The sequence below is a fragment of the Muscardinus avellanarius genome, assembly GCF_963383645.1.
Source record: "Muscardinus avellanarius genome assembly, chromosome: 4".
In the NCBI taxonomy this organism is placed as follows: domain Eukaryota; kingdom Metazoa; phylum Chordata; class Mammalia; order Rodentia; family Gliridae; genus Muscardinus; species Muscardinus avellanarius.
This window is the reverse complement of record NC_137789.1, coordinates 127742354-127759441: the sequence shown is the minus strand read 5'-3', so window position 1 is coordinate 127759441 and position 17088 is coordinate 127742354. Positions and strand designations below refer to the sequence as shown.

At 37.4% G+C, this 17088-nt stretch overlaps 1 protein-coding gene across 1 annotated transcript in view; it reads right to left on the bottom strand.

Annotated features, from left to right (window-relative positions):
* TBC1D12 (TBC1 domain family member 12) overlaps nt 1-17088 on the bottom strand; it is a gene marked incomplete at both ends in the record, with an annotated part of 62846 nt that overhangs the window by 9710 nt on the left and 36048 nt on the right. The window contains 6 exons of the mRNA XM_080694839.1: nt 985-1056; nt 2734-2822; nt 6701-6781; nt 10587-10693; nt 13479-13596; nt 15888-15970. Of these exons, the coding sequence (XP_080550965.1) occupies nt 985-1056; nt 2734-2822; nt 6701-6781; nt 10587-10693; nt 13479-13596; nt 15888-15970 (550 nt within the window). The remainder of the gene's footprint in view (nt 1-984; nt 1057-2733; nt 2823-6700; nt 6782-10586; nt 10694-13478; nt 13597-15887; nt 15971-17088) is intronic.

Genomic DNA, 17088 nt, shown 5'->3' with positions numbered 1-17088 from the left:
GTGCTCATCAACTTTTAACACAGCATGACTAACTTGTTGGTTTGTTGTTTGTCTATGCCATCCTCTAAACAGTACACAGTACAAAGAGGGTGGGTGATCTTCCACCCACTCAGTCTCTCAAGGGTTTAGAGCAACGTCTAGTACATGGTAATAACAGGTACATAAATATTTGTTGAGTGCATAAATGAACAAACACAAGGAAGCTGTATCAGCCAGACGCCTGAGTTAAGATCTACAAACCTGTACATTTTAAGATCAAGGTAAAAGGATAAAATTCTAGTTAAGATGACAATTGAACACTCCCATTCTTCTTTGCCTCTCTAAATCCAATTAAAATGATGATAGAAAAGAAAAATAAGTATTCACTTAGGACAACAAAGAGAATAGAAAAAGATATAAATCATAGATGAAGATGTCAACATTTTAGGAATTTTAATTTAAATAAAGGAAGAATGTCGAAACCGAAAGATCTACAGAGGAGGAAGCCAATAATGAGTAAGTTCGCTATGAAACCCCGGAAAGCCTCAGGGATTCAGATGCCTCTGGGATGGAAGGGTAGGGCCAGAGTGGGACAGGATCAGTCGGTAAAAGGAGCAGATTCTCTCCCTATCTTAGAATAAGTGCCTATTCTTCTCTTAACCTGTAGAACATAAGCCATTTCGTCTATAGAGACATAGGGGGAAAAGGGGGTTAAGGAGAAGAGAATACAGCACTAATACAATCTTTCTGCATCAAAGAGATATTTACAAAAAGGATGATGAAAATTCCCTAGCAGCACTCCCAGGAAGCTGGTAGCAGTATTATAAGCCCCTGGCAAGAAATGTAAGATTCTTTTCTAAGTAAATTAAGCCAAAGAAAGAATGAGATACAGATATTTAATCTGTATCAGTAAATATCCACTACAACATAAGAAATTTGATGAGTATAGATAGAATGTTTATACTAAAAAAAAAAAAAAAAAAACAGATTGAAACAAATACTTACATAACCAACATCAGGTCTGTAACATGTATATGCCCCTAAGATACTATGTAAAACATCGTGATATGGGCCACCCTTTGGAGAGAAAAATGAAATTTGAAACTATATGAATAGTTATCTCTAAGTTAATTCTCACATAACATGTTAAAAAAAACTATAGCATTTCCTGAATGACTAGTTTTAGTGTATTTAACAATTGTCAAAAATATTCTAAATGCATTTTTCCAAGATGCTATAAAAATTAATAAAAATTAATCATGAACAACAAGAAAGATCATATATACTCAATTGATAGATAAAAGCTATTTAATGTACAAATAATTTTAAAGACTTCTAGTTTTAGTACAATAAGAGCATAATAAATACAGATTTATTAGCCAAGCATGGTGGCGCACACTTGTGATCCCAGTACTTGGGAAGCTGAGACAGGAGGATCGCAAGGTTCACAGCCAGCCTCAGCTACTTAAGTGAGACCCTCCACAACCTACTGAGACCCTGTTTCAAAATGAAGAATAAAAAGTAGGGCTGGAGGTGTAACTCAGAGGTAGAATGCCCAAGTCCCATCTCCAGTACCACAAAAATAAATAAATAAATAAATAAATAAATAAGTAAATAAGTAAATAAACAAACAAACATTATTTTTCCCTTTTGGGAGAGGTGCTAGAGACTGAACCCAGGGCCTTGCACATACTAAGCACACACTCTGCCACTGAGCTACATCCTCAGCCAGTTCGATTTCATGTAATACAATTCTGACAAAAGAAAAACATCAAACTACACTAAGTTAGGTTGCATTACTAATTTTAACTTTTAACAGTAAACATTTTCATTTCATTTTTATCAATCTTTTAAGTTATGTTACAAATAATATCTTTCTATTGCAAAGGTAACTATTGAAAATAACCAATTCTTTCTATAAAAACTAAATATAAAAGTTAACTATTTCTACTTCAGTGGTCGGGGTTTTTTTTTTTTTTTTTTTTTTTTGGTACTGGGGAATGAACTTAGAGGCATTCTGCCTCCAAGCTATATCCCCAGCCTGATTTTATATCTTATTTGAAAACAAGGTCTCATTAGGTAACTGAGATCCTTGATAAGTTGGAGGTTGACTTTGAACCTGTGATCCTTCTGTCTCAGGCTCCCAAATACTGTGATTACAAGCATGTACCACCATACCCGGCTCAGTGTGTTCTCGTGTTCTCGTCCCCCCCGCCACTCTGTGTGTATGTGTTCTCGTGTTTTTTCTCTCTCTCTCTCTCTCCTCTCTCTCTCCTCTCTCTCTCTCTCTCTCTCTCTCTCTCTCTCTCTCTCTCTCTCTCTCTCTCTCTCTCTCTCTCTCTCTCTCTCCAAGGTATACCCTGAGCCCTATTTTTTTTTTTTTTTAAACAGGGTTTCACTAAGTTGCAGAGGGTCTCTTTAAGTAGTTGAGGCTGGCTGTGAGCCTGCAATCTTCCTGTTTCAGATTCCCAAGTACTGGGATTACAATCATGTGCTACCACGCCCAACTTTCAGTGCTCATTTTTAAAAAATTATTTCTGGACAAAGGTCTTCTATATACTGTGCTAACTTTGGATTTCAGTCAATAGAATTTTAAAATTTTTTAAATTTTCCTGTTTTGTGTTTTTTATATAAAGGCCCCAAATATTTTTAATTTTATCTTTTAAAAAATAATACCTATTCATTTAGAGAATTTGTCCCCTTGGAGACTGAAAGATTAAAAAAAGTAGTTACAAGCTGGTTAGAAACCCTCACCTTCTGAAAGATGTAGAGAGATGGAAATGTACGGGATATGTCCAACTTAATTAATTCCAGACTGGCCTCTCGGTCAGCAACAGATACACCTGCATTTACCAAGTAGATAAAATTTAAATGATCACTTGGTTGCAACAAGTTCAATTTTGTAAACACAATGATCACATAGCATATGTGTTATTCAAGGAAAGTTAAATGCTAAATCACCAAGAAATGTCACATAGTTTTTGCTAGAACTTAACTAGAAAAAAAATAATATCACATTAAAAAATATATATTATAGTGCTGATAAAGAAAAATCTAGAGGATTTAAATTCCAAAAAGGGGAAGGCCTTTCCTAAACAAGTGGACATTAGTGGCCATTTTTCTTTCTAGGGTCTTTTGCCAAGTCTGGCAATAAGTTTATAATTGGACTTGCCAGAGGCAATTTACTCTGTATAAGGAAAGAGAAAACAAAAGAGCTTCATGGCCACATAAGACTAATGTGAGAGACAGGAATTTGGAGAAGCCTGAATATACATTTGATTATCCCCTATGAGACTTTTGCTGAACATAGGAAGTCAGGTTAAAAAAAGCAAAATGACATCAACCAAAGTCACATGGTCCTTGTGAGAGTATCTCATTGGAGGGAGAAACCTATAATCAAAATAAGACAGTTCTTCCCATCAAGAAATCCAAAACCTGAGATGAATTGAATCTTTTGAAAGCTGCAACCTTGCTCCAACTCTGCTCAATTATTGACTAAATTGAGGTGATAATTTCCTAATCCAACTGCCTAAAAATAAAAAGCATGCTTTCTGTGCAGGGGAAATACTAGCTTCGGTTTCTATATTCTTTTGACATATAGTATCTGGTGTACAACTAAAAATTTTAAAGAATGCAAAGAAGCAGAAAAATGTGACTCATAATCAAGGGGGAAAACAGCCAATAAAAGTAGACTTACAGAAAATCTAGTATTGGGACTCACAGATAAGAATACTGCCTGTTACAAATATATTAAGGAAAATGGGAAAAGATGGGAGAATATATGGAATGAAAAGATGAAGAATCTCAACAGAGAAATAGAATGTATAAAAAGAACCAAGTAGACATTCTAGAATTACAAAGTATATTATCTAAAATTAAAAACTCATTGTACAGATTGAATAGCATACTAGATTAAGCAGAAGAATAAACTTGATTATAGATTAATAAAAATCATTTAAACTGAAGCAGAAAGAGAAAAGGGAGGGGAAGAAGCTCAGAACATTGTTAAATGGTCTGTCTTATACATAACTGGAGCATTAGAAGGAACACAAGAAAGATGGAGCTAAAGAAATATTTGAAAAGATAATGGCCAAAAAGTTAAATAACTGCAAATTATATAAGCACTCAGGAAACAGTAAACCAAACTGCTTCTAGTGAGAAGAGTTCATTACATTCAATTAATAGGTACTGGCATGCAACTTTCACTATTTACTTCTAATAAAATGTCTCAGATGCCGGGTGTGGTGGTGCACGTTTGTAATCCCTGCATTTGTGAGGCTGAGACAGGAGATCATGGTTCGAGGACAGCCTCAGCTACTTAGTGAGGCCCTTTGCAATTTAATGAGACCCTGTTTTAAACTAATGAATACAAAATAGGGCTGGGGGTATAGCTGGGAAGTAGAATGCCTTTGGGTTCCATTTCCAGTACCGCACCAAAAAAAAAAAAAAAAAAGTCTCAGAAGTTAAATGCTAACTATTAATTTTTTTTTTTTTAACTGGAAATTGAATCCAGGGATTTTCTACCTCAGAGATATACTGCCAGTCCTATTTTACTTTGTTAGTACTGTGGATCAACTCAAGGACATTCTACTTCTGAGCTCCACCCGAATCCCAATTTTTTGGTCACTATTTTGAAACAGGGTCTCAGCAAGTTACAGAGGGATTCACAAGTTGCTGAGGCTGGCCTAGAACCTGTAATAAGTACTGGGATTACAAGAATGCACAATCACACCTGGCTGTGTTTGTGTGTGTGTGCGTGTGCATATGTGTGTGTGTGTGTGTGTGTGTGTGTGTGTGTGTGTGTGTGTGTGTGCTGGGGATGCAACCCAGAGGCTTTCTACCTCTGGGTTATACTCCCAGACCTATTTTTGTATTTTATTTGGAAACAAGGTCTCATTAACTTGCTGAGAGCCTCACTAAATAACTGAGGCTGGCTTCAAACCTGTGAGATCCTCCTGTCTCAGCCTCCCAAGTGCTGGGATTACAAGTGTGTGCCACCACGCCTGACTGATTTTTTATTTTGAAACAGGGTCTCACAAAGTTGCTGAGAGTCTCACTACTTGGTGAGGCTTACCCTGAACCTGTGGTCCTCCTGTCTCAGCCTCCCAAGTACTGGGATTACAAGTGCCTGCCACCATACTCCTATAATTTTTTTTTGGTGTGTATGGTACTGGGGATTGAACCTATGGGCATTCAACCTCTGAGCTACACCCCCTGCTCTATTTTTTTATTCTTTATTTTGAAACAGGGTCTCACTGAGTTTAGAGGGCCTCGCTAAGTAGCTGATACTGTGTGTGAACCACGATCCTCCAGTCTCAGCCTCCCAAATGCTGGGATTATAAACTTGAGACACCATGCCCAGCTTCTACTTTTTATTTATTTTTTATTTTTTATTTTTTTGCGGGTCTGGGGATGGAACCCAGGGGCATTTGACCTCCGAGCTACACCCCCATGCCCTATTTTTTATTCTTTATTTTGAAACCGGGTCTCACTGAGTTGCACAGGGCCTCACTAAGTAGCTGAGGCTGTCCACAAACCACGATCCTCCAGGTCTCAGCCCCCCCCCCCCCGAATGCTGGGATTACAAGCTTGTGCCATCATGCCCAGCTTACTTTTTATCCTTTATTTTGAAACAGGGGATCACTAAGTTGCAGAAGGCCTCACTAAGTAGCTGAAGCTGGCCAGGAACCTGTGATCCTCCTATGTCAGCCAAGTACTGGGATTACAAGCCTGCGCCCCCATGCCCAGCAACTCTTATAATTTTGATACTTGATAAAAATTAATTTAAAAGGAATGATGAAGAGAATGAGGCCCTGCCAGTAGAGAAGTTCTTACATATTCCTTCACCTTCCTCGTACTTAAGTTCCCCACAAATACCTGCCATAGCTGACACAGGCCTAAGGATGATACTTACATCAACCTGGAAATTAAGTCTTCCCTCTACCTTTGCTAGCAAATTTTTCCCACCCTAATGTTCACTTTCCTAAAACAGAAAAAAAGAGTTTTCAAAGAATTTAATATACTCAAAAAATTAATATGAAATAAGCACTCTTTCTCTACCCAAGGTTAACTTTCAGAATATTCACAGGCAAGAGAAGAGGATTTGCTTCCTATAAAGTTAAACAAATATAAAAAAGTGACTGACAGAAAAACTGTTCCCCATTATTCAATCACAAATAAATTTCCCTAAATTCAATAAACTATCATGAGAGGAAAAAGGGTTCCTGTTTTCTCTACAATGATGAAGAAAAAAATTTATAAGGATGGAAGAAAAGGTGGAGGCTATGAATGAGTTAAATGAACAAAGAATAGGCAAAATAAGAATTATAGTTTATTAGAAAGTAGGTGGGAGCCAGTGGATGGGGAAAGACAAGGCTCACAAGTGAAGTGAGGAACAGCTACCTTTAATAAAGAGCTTGTCCTGAAAATACCACATCCCACTAACCTTAGTCTTATGATTTAAGTCCTGAGTCCGGAGTACTATAAATCTGGCTTACAGCCCAGCTTTTCTGCTTATAAGTTATGTAACTACTACTGTCTCTAAGCCTTGGTTTCCTCTTCTATAATTCAGAACTTTAATAACTTTTAAAAGTTATTAAAATTAAATAACATGTGTAAAGCAGTTACCACAGTTCCTGGCACCTAGTATAAAAGCATACTATTATTTCAGCAACTAGACTTTCAGACTGAAATTCTTATTTAAAAAAAAAAAAAATCACACCTTCTGTATCATTCTCGGAACTTGTTTCACTGAAGCTTTTCCACCGTTCCTTTGCTCTTGAAAGGAAGATCTCATAAAGCTCTGGGGAAGAAATTCATAAATAATAAAAAAATATACTCACATGTTTTTCTTTTTCTTTCTTTTTTTTTTTTTTTTTTTGCGGGTCTGGGGATGGAACCCAGGGGCATTCGACCTCTGAGCTACCCCCCTGCCCTATTTTGTATTCATTTTGAAACAGGGTCTCACTAAGTTGCAGAGGGCCTCACTAAGTAGCTGAGGCTGTCCTCGAACCGCAATCCTTTGGTCTCAGCCTCCCAAATGCTGGGATTACAAGCACCTGGCTGTTTTTATTTTTCAATCTTTACCTATTCTATATCAAGTCTCTGGTAAAACAAGTATTCAAAAGTGGCAAATTAAAGTACTTGACTCTAGAGCCGGGCCTGGTGGTGCATGCTCCTAATCTCAGCAGGAGGCTGAGACAGGAAGGTCATGATTCATGGACAGCCTCAGCTACTTAGTGAGGCCCTTTGCAACTCTGTGGGATTCTGTTTCAAAATAATGAATAAAAATAGGGCTGGGGGTGTGGTTCAGAGGTAGAATGCCACTGGGTTCCATCCCCAGTACCGCAAATAACAATAATAATAATAATAATAATAATAATAATAATAATAATAATGTACTTATTTCTACCCAAACTATTATACAGCCAGAAAGATACCAAATATAAATACTAAAGAATAATTGATTATCAAGGTAGCTAAAATATAGAATGTATGTGTGAGGCAGGAAGAGGTGGTTATGCTTAAAGGAGTATCATTGTGGAAGAGTATAAACACAATTTTTGAAGTCAGTAAGTTTGATGTTTTAACTCTGCTACTTACTACAGGTGAGACTTTTAAGAAAGTAACTTAACCTCTCTGGAACTTGGCTTTCTCTGTCTTTAAATTGGAGAAAAAGACCCACTCATAAGCTTACTGATGATTACACAATATATTTTATGCAAAGACAGAAAAGATGTTCCCCATTATTCAATGACAATAGATAGTTATAAATTTCCCTAATGTCAATAAAATATCATGAGAGGGAAGAGTCCTGTTTTCTCTAAAATAACTAGAAAAAAAATTGACAAGGATAAAGGGAAAGATGGAGGTGCCTTACAGATGCTGTCAAATGCTAGTTATTGCTTTCTTGCTCTCCTTAAACTGATTTCTCTATTATGATATTGCTATCTAAAACTACCTATACTTCACATGGATTTGGTCTACAGGTCCACATAGAAAGGTCTCTATCCAGCCCGGCATGGTGGCGCACTCTTGTAATCCCAGCATCAAAAGGCTGAGACCGGAGGATCGCAGTTCACAGGCAGCCTCAGCTATTTAGTGAGGCCATCTGCAACTTAGTGAGACCCTGTTTCAAAATAAAGAATAAAAAATAGGGTAGGGGGTAGCTTAGAGGTCGAATGCCCCTGGGTTCTATCTCCAGACCCGCAAAAAAAAAAAAGAAAAGAAAAGAAAAAAGAAAGGTCTCTATCCTTATCTTTTTACTTTATGTGTATAGTCAATCACTTTTTGAAAATACCACTATGATTCTGTATGCAGAGTCTCAAAACTTTAAGAACAGAAAAAAATAGTGCTTGGGAGGGTGAGACAGAAGGATCACAGGTTCAAAATCAACCTCAGCAATTTAGCAAGACTCAGTTTCCAAATGAAAAATAAAATAGGGCTGAGGGTATATCTTGGAGGTAGAATGTCCCTGGATTCAATCCCCAGTACCAAAAAATCTATTATGCCTGGGATTATGGGCATGCACCACCACGCCCAGCCTGTTTCATTAATAACTGCTCTCACCAAATTGCTGAGGCTGGTCTCCTGCCTTTGATATTCCTGTCTCAGGTTCTCAAAATACTGAGATTACACATATATGCCACCACAACCAACTTCATAATATATATACTTCTATATATTAATATAATAATATAATATATAATTAATACATATACTAATTTATAATATATATTCTTATACTGCCAGGAATTGTCATTATAAAATAACAGACTATATATATTTCAAACAGACTCTCACTATTCTAATTTCTTTTTTTTCTTTTTCTTTCTTTCTTTTTTTTTTTGTTGGGTCTGAGGATGAGGGGCAGACGGCCCCTGCCCTATTTTTTTATTCTTTATTTTGAAACCCGGTCTAACTGAGTAGCAGAGGGCCTCACTAAGTAGCTGAGACTGTCCGCGAACCACAATCCTCCAGTCTCAGCTTCCTGAATGCTGGGATTACAAGCGTGCACCACCACGCCCAGCTTTATTCTTTATTTTGAAACCGGGTCCCACTAAGTTGCAGATGGCCTCACTAAGTAACTGAGGCTGTCCACGAACCGCGATCCTCTGGTCTCAGCCTCCCAAATGCTGGGATTACAAGCATGTGCCACCATGCCCAGCTATTTGTCTGGTTTTTAAATTTTAAAATGTTTAAATAAGCTGGGCATGGTGGCGCACACTTGTAATCCCTGCACTTGGGAGGCAGAGACAGAGGATCGCACTGGTTCAAAGCCAGCTGCGTTCGCTTAAGAGACCCTGTTTCCAAAAATTAAAAAAGTATAAAATAGGTCTGGGAGTGTAGCCCGGAGGTAGAAGGGCTTTCAGGAACCCCAGTACCACGAAAAAAAAAAAAGTTTAAATAAAAAATTTTGAACTCCAAAAGGATTGTAATGAAAAGACATTTCTAGTATCCTCCCAATATTTACTCATTTTTTTTTTTAGTAAAGAGAATGCCTTTGCACATTTAGACTATTTTCTTTTTCTTGGCATATACTTATTCACTGGCACATAGAATCTCAGACACTTTTTAAATCACCTATGCCTATTTTAAAATGCATTTCACTGGTGCATCACAGCTGTATATAATAATGAGTTCATATTCATACATCATGTATGCACATGACATAATATGGAAAAATACACTTACGATATTTGGATGTCAAGAATAGTATCGAGAGCCAGGCATGGTGGCACATGCTTGAAATCCCAACATTTGGGAGGCTGAGACAGGAGGATCATGGTTCAAGGACACCCTCAGCTACTTAGTGAGGCACCATGCAACTCAGTGAGAGTCTGTTTCAAAATAAATAATAAAAAAAAAACATGGCTGAGGGTGTAGCTTTGAGATAGAATGCCTCTGAGTTCCATCCCCGGTGTTGCAAAAAAAAAAAAAAAAAAAAAAAAAACAGTACTGACTGTTGTAAACAGGAAAACATACAAATCTTACTTGTTTGAAAAGGGTGAAGCATGCTCTTAAAATTACATCACTTAAAGAGCCGGGCAAGCCAGGCGTGGTGGTGCACACTTGTAATCCCAGCATTAGGGAGGCTGAGACTGGAGGATCATGGTTCACGGCCAGCATAAGCTACTTAGTGAGGCCCTCTGTAACTTAGTGAGACCCTGTTTAAAAATAAAGAATTAAAAATAGGGCAGGAGGTGTAGCTCGGAGGTCGAACGCCCCTAGGTTCCATCCCCAGACCTGTAAAAAAAAAAAAAAAAAAAAAAAAGAGCCGGGCGTGGTGACACACAATTGTAATCCCAGCACTTGAGAGGCTGAGACAGGAGGATCTCACAGGTTTGAAGCCAGCCTCAGCTACTGAGTGAGGCTCTTAGCAACTTAGTGAGACCCTGTTTCCAAATAAAGTATAAAATAGGTCTGGGAGTATAGCCCAGAGGTAGAAAAGCCCCTGGGTTCCACTCCCAGTACCACCAAAAAAAAAAAAAAAAAAAATTACATTACTTATGAAAGTGTCTTGCTAAGTGGCCACACTACTAATTTGCTTTATAACTCTGGAGATGACTATTTGTATGTGTGGAAATAATTGAACATAGAATACAAACCAGGAGTGATATTTAGTTCATTTCCTACAGCTAGACTCCAAACTTTCCCACGAACACTAGGGGGCAATCCCTGCCACCACAATTCTCGAACTCTTCTTGTACTACGCCTAGAATTAGAGGGGAAAAAGAAGAAAGTTACTTTATATGCCAAAAATACTAGCTGCATTATGGGTTATCTACAGTCAAGTAATCAGATGATTTTTTTTTAAGAATATAGAGTTTACGCTGGGTGTGGTGATACATGCTTGTAATCCCAGCATTTAGGAGGCTGAGACAGGAGGACTGCAGTTTGAGGACAGCCTCAGCTACTACTTAGTGAGGCCCTTTGCAACTCAGTGAGACCCTGTTTCCAAATGAAGAGACTAAAAAATAGGGCTGCAAGTGTAGCTCAGAGGTAGAATGTCCCTGGGTTCCATCCCCAGTACTGCAATAGATAGACAGATAGACAGATAGATAATGATGTAGTATCTTTCGTCGATTTTTCATGCTTATAGCTAAAAGCCTACAAAATATATAGTACCTCAAAGCTGAATGATAATAATTCAAAGGGAGCGTCTGACAGATACCATTAACATTAAAGATGCAATTAAAATAATCAGAACTATGTGGACAATTATTTTTTGTTTGTTTTTTTGGTGGTACTGGGGTTCCTGGAAGCCCTTCTACCTCCGGGCTACACTCCCAGACCTATTTTTACATTTTTATTTGGAAACAGGGTCTCCTAAGCCAGCGCGCGGCCGGCTTCAAACCTGCGCGATCCTCCTGTCTCCGCCTCCCAAGCGCGGGGATTACAGGCGTGCGCCACCACGCCCGGCTATGTGGACAATTATTAAAAAAATTAACAGGATAGGCCAGTTATGGTGCACACCTGTAAGCCCAGTATTTAAGAGGCTGCAACAGGCGGATTACAGGTTTAAGGCCAGTCTCCACAACCTAATGAAGCCCTTAGCAACATGGCAAGACCCTGTGTCGAAATAACATAAGGGTAGAGGTATACCAACGATAGCTCAGAGGTATAACACCCCTGGGCTCAATCCCCAGTGCCAAAATAATAACAACTGGATAAAAAGGACATAAAATTTGGTGTTGCCATATCTAATATCAAAGAATCTACTAAGGGTAAGGCCCTAGTCTTTGAGGGCCAGTAGTTTGCTGAAAGAGTATAGACTTTACAGTCAGATAGATCTGAGTTCAAATCTAGTCTAGCTATTCACTATTTGTATAACCGGGGGCAAATCACTTAACCTGCCTAATCTTGAGCTTTCTTATAAGATAAATGAGTAAAAATACATGTATCTTATAGATGCACCAGAAGTTAAATGCAATAGCTTTTGTAAATAGCATAATGTAATACAGTAGTCCTCCAACTCAGCTCTAGGGGATGAATTCCAAAAACTCAGTGAATGCCTGAAGCCACAGATAATACCAAACTCAATTATGCTATACATATATAGCTATAATAAAGTTGAATTTAAATTAGTCATGCTGAGAGATTAGCAATAATAACAAAATTGAACAATTATTACATATACTGTAATAAAATATATTTGGATGTGGTTTTTCTCTTTCTGCCTCTCAAAATATCTTATCATACATTCAACTTTTCACTATAAACAAACTCTTTGACATGTCTTAATTGCCATCTTCCTTAGTCTTGTACTTGAGGCCATGGTTAAGTAAAATACAATTATCTGAACACAAACACCGCAATACCATGCCAGTCCATCTGATAGCCAAAAACTACTAAGTGATTAACAGGCAGGTGGCATACACAGCATGAATGTGCTAGACAAAGGACGATTCATGGCCAGGACAGCCTCGGATGGCATGGGGTTGCGTCACACTTCTCAGAATGCTGCATCATTTCAAACTTGTGAATTGTTTATTTCTGGAATTTTCCATTTAATATTTTTAGAGCTCGGTTGAACACCAGGTAACAAACTGCAGAAAGCAAAACAGTAAAGGGGGACCACCATTTTTGTCACACTGCCAAAATTCAACAACTGTCCACGTACATCCCACATTGGGCATTGCAGAAGATATCCCAAGCCCTCCAGTCCAGTGGGAAGATAAAGTATATACAAAATATTATCAAAAAACAAAAGGCAAAATAAGACAGGAAGTAAATAAATCTCAGTATGATGTGGAACATTTACCAGGGTAAGGTCACATATAACATATTTCCTTGATTATGAAACAGATACTTTAATATTAAATATCTGATAAATGCATCTTATAATTAATATATATAAAAGATATATAATTAATATATAGAAAAGATATTCTGCCTAAAATCCTGCTATAATGTCAATAGTGCATTTTACAATATTAATGGTATGTTAGAATATATGGTACTTGAGAAGATTAAAAGATTCATGCATCAACTACTGTTTCAGATGGGTCTCAAAGAGGAAATATATTTTTCTTCTCTCTCTCCCTTTTTTTTTTTTTTTTTTTTTTTTTGGTGTTAGGGATAGAACTCAGGGGTATTTAACCTCTGAGCTACACCCCCAGACCGATTTTACTTTTGACTTGGAAAGAGGGTCTCACTAAGTTGTGGAGAGCCTTGCTAAATTGCTGAGGCTAAATTCAAACCTGGATCCTCCTGTCTCAACCCCTCCAGTACTGAGATTACAGGTATTTGCACCCCACCCAGCAAGAGGAAATATTTTTGATAGGCATAAAGAGTAGACAGTAAGAGAAGTACATATTAGAAACTGAGGGGTTCATAAAAGCAAAGGTGTACAGATAAGCATGAAGAATTTTAGAGATTGGTTAATAGTATAATTTAGCCAAAAAATAAGATACATACTCGGAAGTGATAAAATACAGAATTGGAAAGATGAGATATTCGGAGACAAACTAAAATACAGGAAAAGTATGCTTACTTACATTACTTCCCAGTTGGGCAGTATTTCATTGATCCAAATCACCATTGCACTTGCAATGTTTTCTTCCTGCTTAAATCGCTCTTTCATTATTCTTTTTCTTTTATGTGCTTCTTTAATTTCTGTTTTAAACAGATAAGAATTATTTCAATACAAATCAGCCCAAGATCAAATTCCCTTATTCATCGACCTAACTCCTCAAAAGAGGTTTTCTCAAAAGAAATCTTCTGATAGTAGACAGTTAAGAAAGAGAAGGAGGGAAAAGAGAAAATGGCTTGATTAGCACAATTTAAAAATAACATCTTTGCCGGGCCGTGGTGGCGCATGCTTGTAATCCTCACGCTTGGGAGGCGGAGACAGGAGGATCACGCAGGTTCAAAACCAGTTGCACTGGCTTAAGAGACCCTGTTTTCAAATAAAAAAATATAAAATAAGTCTGGGAGTGTAGCCTGGAGGTAGAAGGGTTTCCAGGAGCCCCAGTACCACAAAAATAAATAAATAAATAAATAAATAAATAAATAAATAAATAAAACATCTATTTACAAAAGTAAATGGAACAAAGGCCAGAAAAACCATTTCAGTAAATATATCACATATTTCTACTTTTATTTAAACAATAAAGTGAAATATATTGTGAATTAGCTATGTAAAAATAAACAACTATAAGTTAAAAAAATATCCATTTTTCAAACAAGGGTTTATAAATCTAATATAAACCACATGAAATTAAAAAATAATTTTTTCAACAGCATTATTAGTATAATGAATCCTCCTTCATATGGTTTTTCACTTTATTAATAACATCAAAATTAAAAATTCACCCCAACAAATACATATATAAATAACACATCCCAGCCAGGCGTGGTGGCACACATTTGTAATCCCAGCATTTGGGCTGAGACAAGAGGATTGAGGTTCCTGGACAGCCTCAGCTACTTAGGCCCTTTGCAACTCAGTGAGACCCTGTTTCAAATAAAGGATAAAAAATAGGGCTGGGGGTGTAGCTCAGAGGTGGAATGCCCCTGGGTTCCATCCCCAAGACCACACACACAAAAAAAAAGATAACTGGCCTTATATATCCTCTGTTTAACACTAAAGAAGCAAGTTTGTATCCAAAATTGTAAATAAACCAGAATTTACAGACTATTATAACTCTGTATTCATATTATTCAAAGAAAAAAAATCAATTGTTAATAAGGTGTTGTTTTAGGTGAATTCATTCGAACCACCCCCCCATACCACTCCTGAATTGTATGGGGCTTTGACTATCTTCTGTATTTCTATCTTTTTTAATAAACTCCTTTAAATTTTCAGGAAGGAAAAAAAAATAAGGTGTTGTTCAAAATTACATATATAGCTATGTAATTTTTTTTTTTTTTTTTTTTTGTACTGGGGACTAAACTCTATCACCTACATCCCTACCCTTCATACCTTTTTTTTGTACTAAGGAAAGAACCCAAGGGCATTCTACTTCTGAGCTATATCTCAGTCTTTTTTACGTTTTATTTTGAAACTGGGTCTCACTAAGTTCTAGAGGACCTCACTAAATTGCTGTCTTAAACTTGCAATTTTCATGTCTCAGCATCCCAAGTACTTAGATTAAAGAAAGGCATGCACCACTGAGCCCAGCCCTATGTAATATTTTTTAAATTATCCTTATTTTATTTTGGGGATTGGAGAAGAAAATAAATGAATAAATATGTCATTTATACTCATGACAAAATTTAGACTCTGGAGAGGCTCTATAAGTCATGAAAGAAAACTAGCTTTAAATTATATTCTCAGGAAGTTATCTTGAAATGTTAAAATTATGCACCATCAAAAGTTTAAGTCAGAGCCAGGTGAGGTAGCACACGCTTATAATCCCCAGCATTCGAGAAGCTGAGACAGAAGGATCATGGTTTGTTGACAGCCTTAGTGAGGCCCTTTGCAACTCGGAAGTAGAATCTCCATGGGTTCTACCCCTAGTACCTCAAAAGAAAAAGAAATTCTTGCACAAAACCCATGACCCAGATATGACATTTTATTCTTAAGAACAAACTCAATTACAAAAATAGTAAAGAAGAGCTGGGCATGGTAGAGCAAGCCTGTAATCCATGTACTTGGGAAGTTGAGACAGAAGGATCACAGGTTCATGGACAGCCTCACCAAGTAGTGAGATTCTCATCAACCTGAAAAAATACAATCAGGCTGGGGGTGTAATTCGAAGGTAGAATGCCTCTGGGTTCAACAGCCAGTAAAACAAACACACACACACACACACACACACACACACACACACACACACACACGTAGAGAAAAATGAATGCTATCACCTTTAAGATTTGATCAAGTTCACTATTCATCTTCCTTATGAAATGAACCTGTCAAAATCAGGAAACATCCTATACTATGTGATGTTAAGTAGTCATACCTCGTTTTTTAGCCTCAGCTACCATCTCATCATATTCTTGTCGGTGACGTAAGGCTTCTTCCACAGATTTAGCAGGAAGATTTCTGGAAAAAATAAAATCACTTAAGTCAAGTTTTTTTTTTTCTTATTTATTTATTTATTTATTTATTTGCATTTCTGGAGATGGAACCCAGGGACACTCGACTTCCAAGCTATACCCCCTGCCCTATTTTTTATTCTTTATTTTAAAACAGAGTCTCACTAAGTTGCAGAGGGCCACACTAAGTAGCTGAGGCTATCCACAAACCATGATCCTCCGGTCTCAGCCTCCCGAATCCTGGGATTACAAGCGTGCATGACCACGCCCAGCCTCAATTTTTCAATTGCTTTGTTTTTATGGTTCTGGGAACTTAATCCAGGGGCTTACAAGGGGAAGAAAGCATTCTACCACTGAGCTACATTCTCAGCCCATGCCAACCCTTCTCCTAGTTCTAGGGATTGAAACTAGAGAGATTCTACCACTGAACTATATACCCATCCCTTTTTAATTTTTAATTTTATTTTTGTGGCACTCAGGATTGAACCCAGGGTGTTCTACCTGTGAGCTACCCCCCAAGTGCTATTTTATTTTTTCTTTTGAAACATCGTCTTACTAAGTTGCTGGGGGCCTAAATTACTGAGGCTGGTCATGAACCTATGGTTCTTCTGTCTCAACCTCCCAAGTACTTGGATTACAGAAGCATGCCATATGACTAGTTTTGTGGGATTTTTGTTTTGTTTTAAGTCAGGGTCTCATTAAGTTATCCAACCTGGCCTCAAACTTAGATTCTCAGCCTTCTCTAGTAACTGTGACTGAAAGAAAATGCTGCTGCACCAGCCCCAACTGATTATAAAAGATAAACAGAAGGGAAACACACAAGTGTGTACATGTATAGCCATCACTCTGAATCTCAATATGATATATAATTACAATGTACCAATGAAAAACAAACATTAACTTTTTAAACTTATTATTCAAAGCCCAGTACAAAGAATATCTAACCTATCCTTCTCATTTCATACACTGAGAAAGTGAAAGCCTAAAAAGAATGGGTGTGGTGCACATGCCTGTGATCCCCATAAGTGGGAAGATGAGACAGGAGGATTGCAGGTTTAAGAACAGTCTCAGCCACTTAGTGAGGCCATCTACAACTCAGTGAGACCCTGTTTCAAAATATAAAGA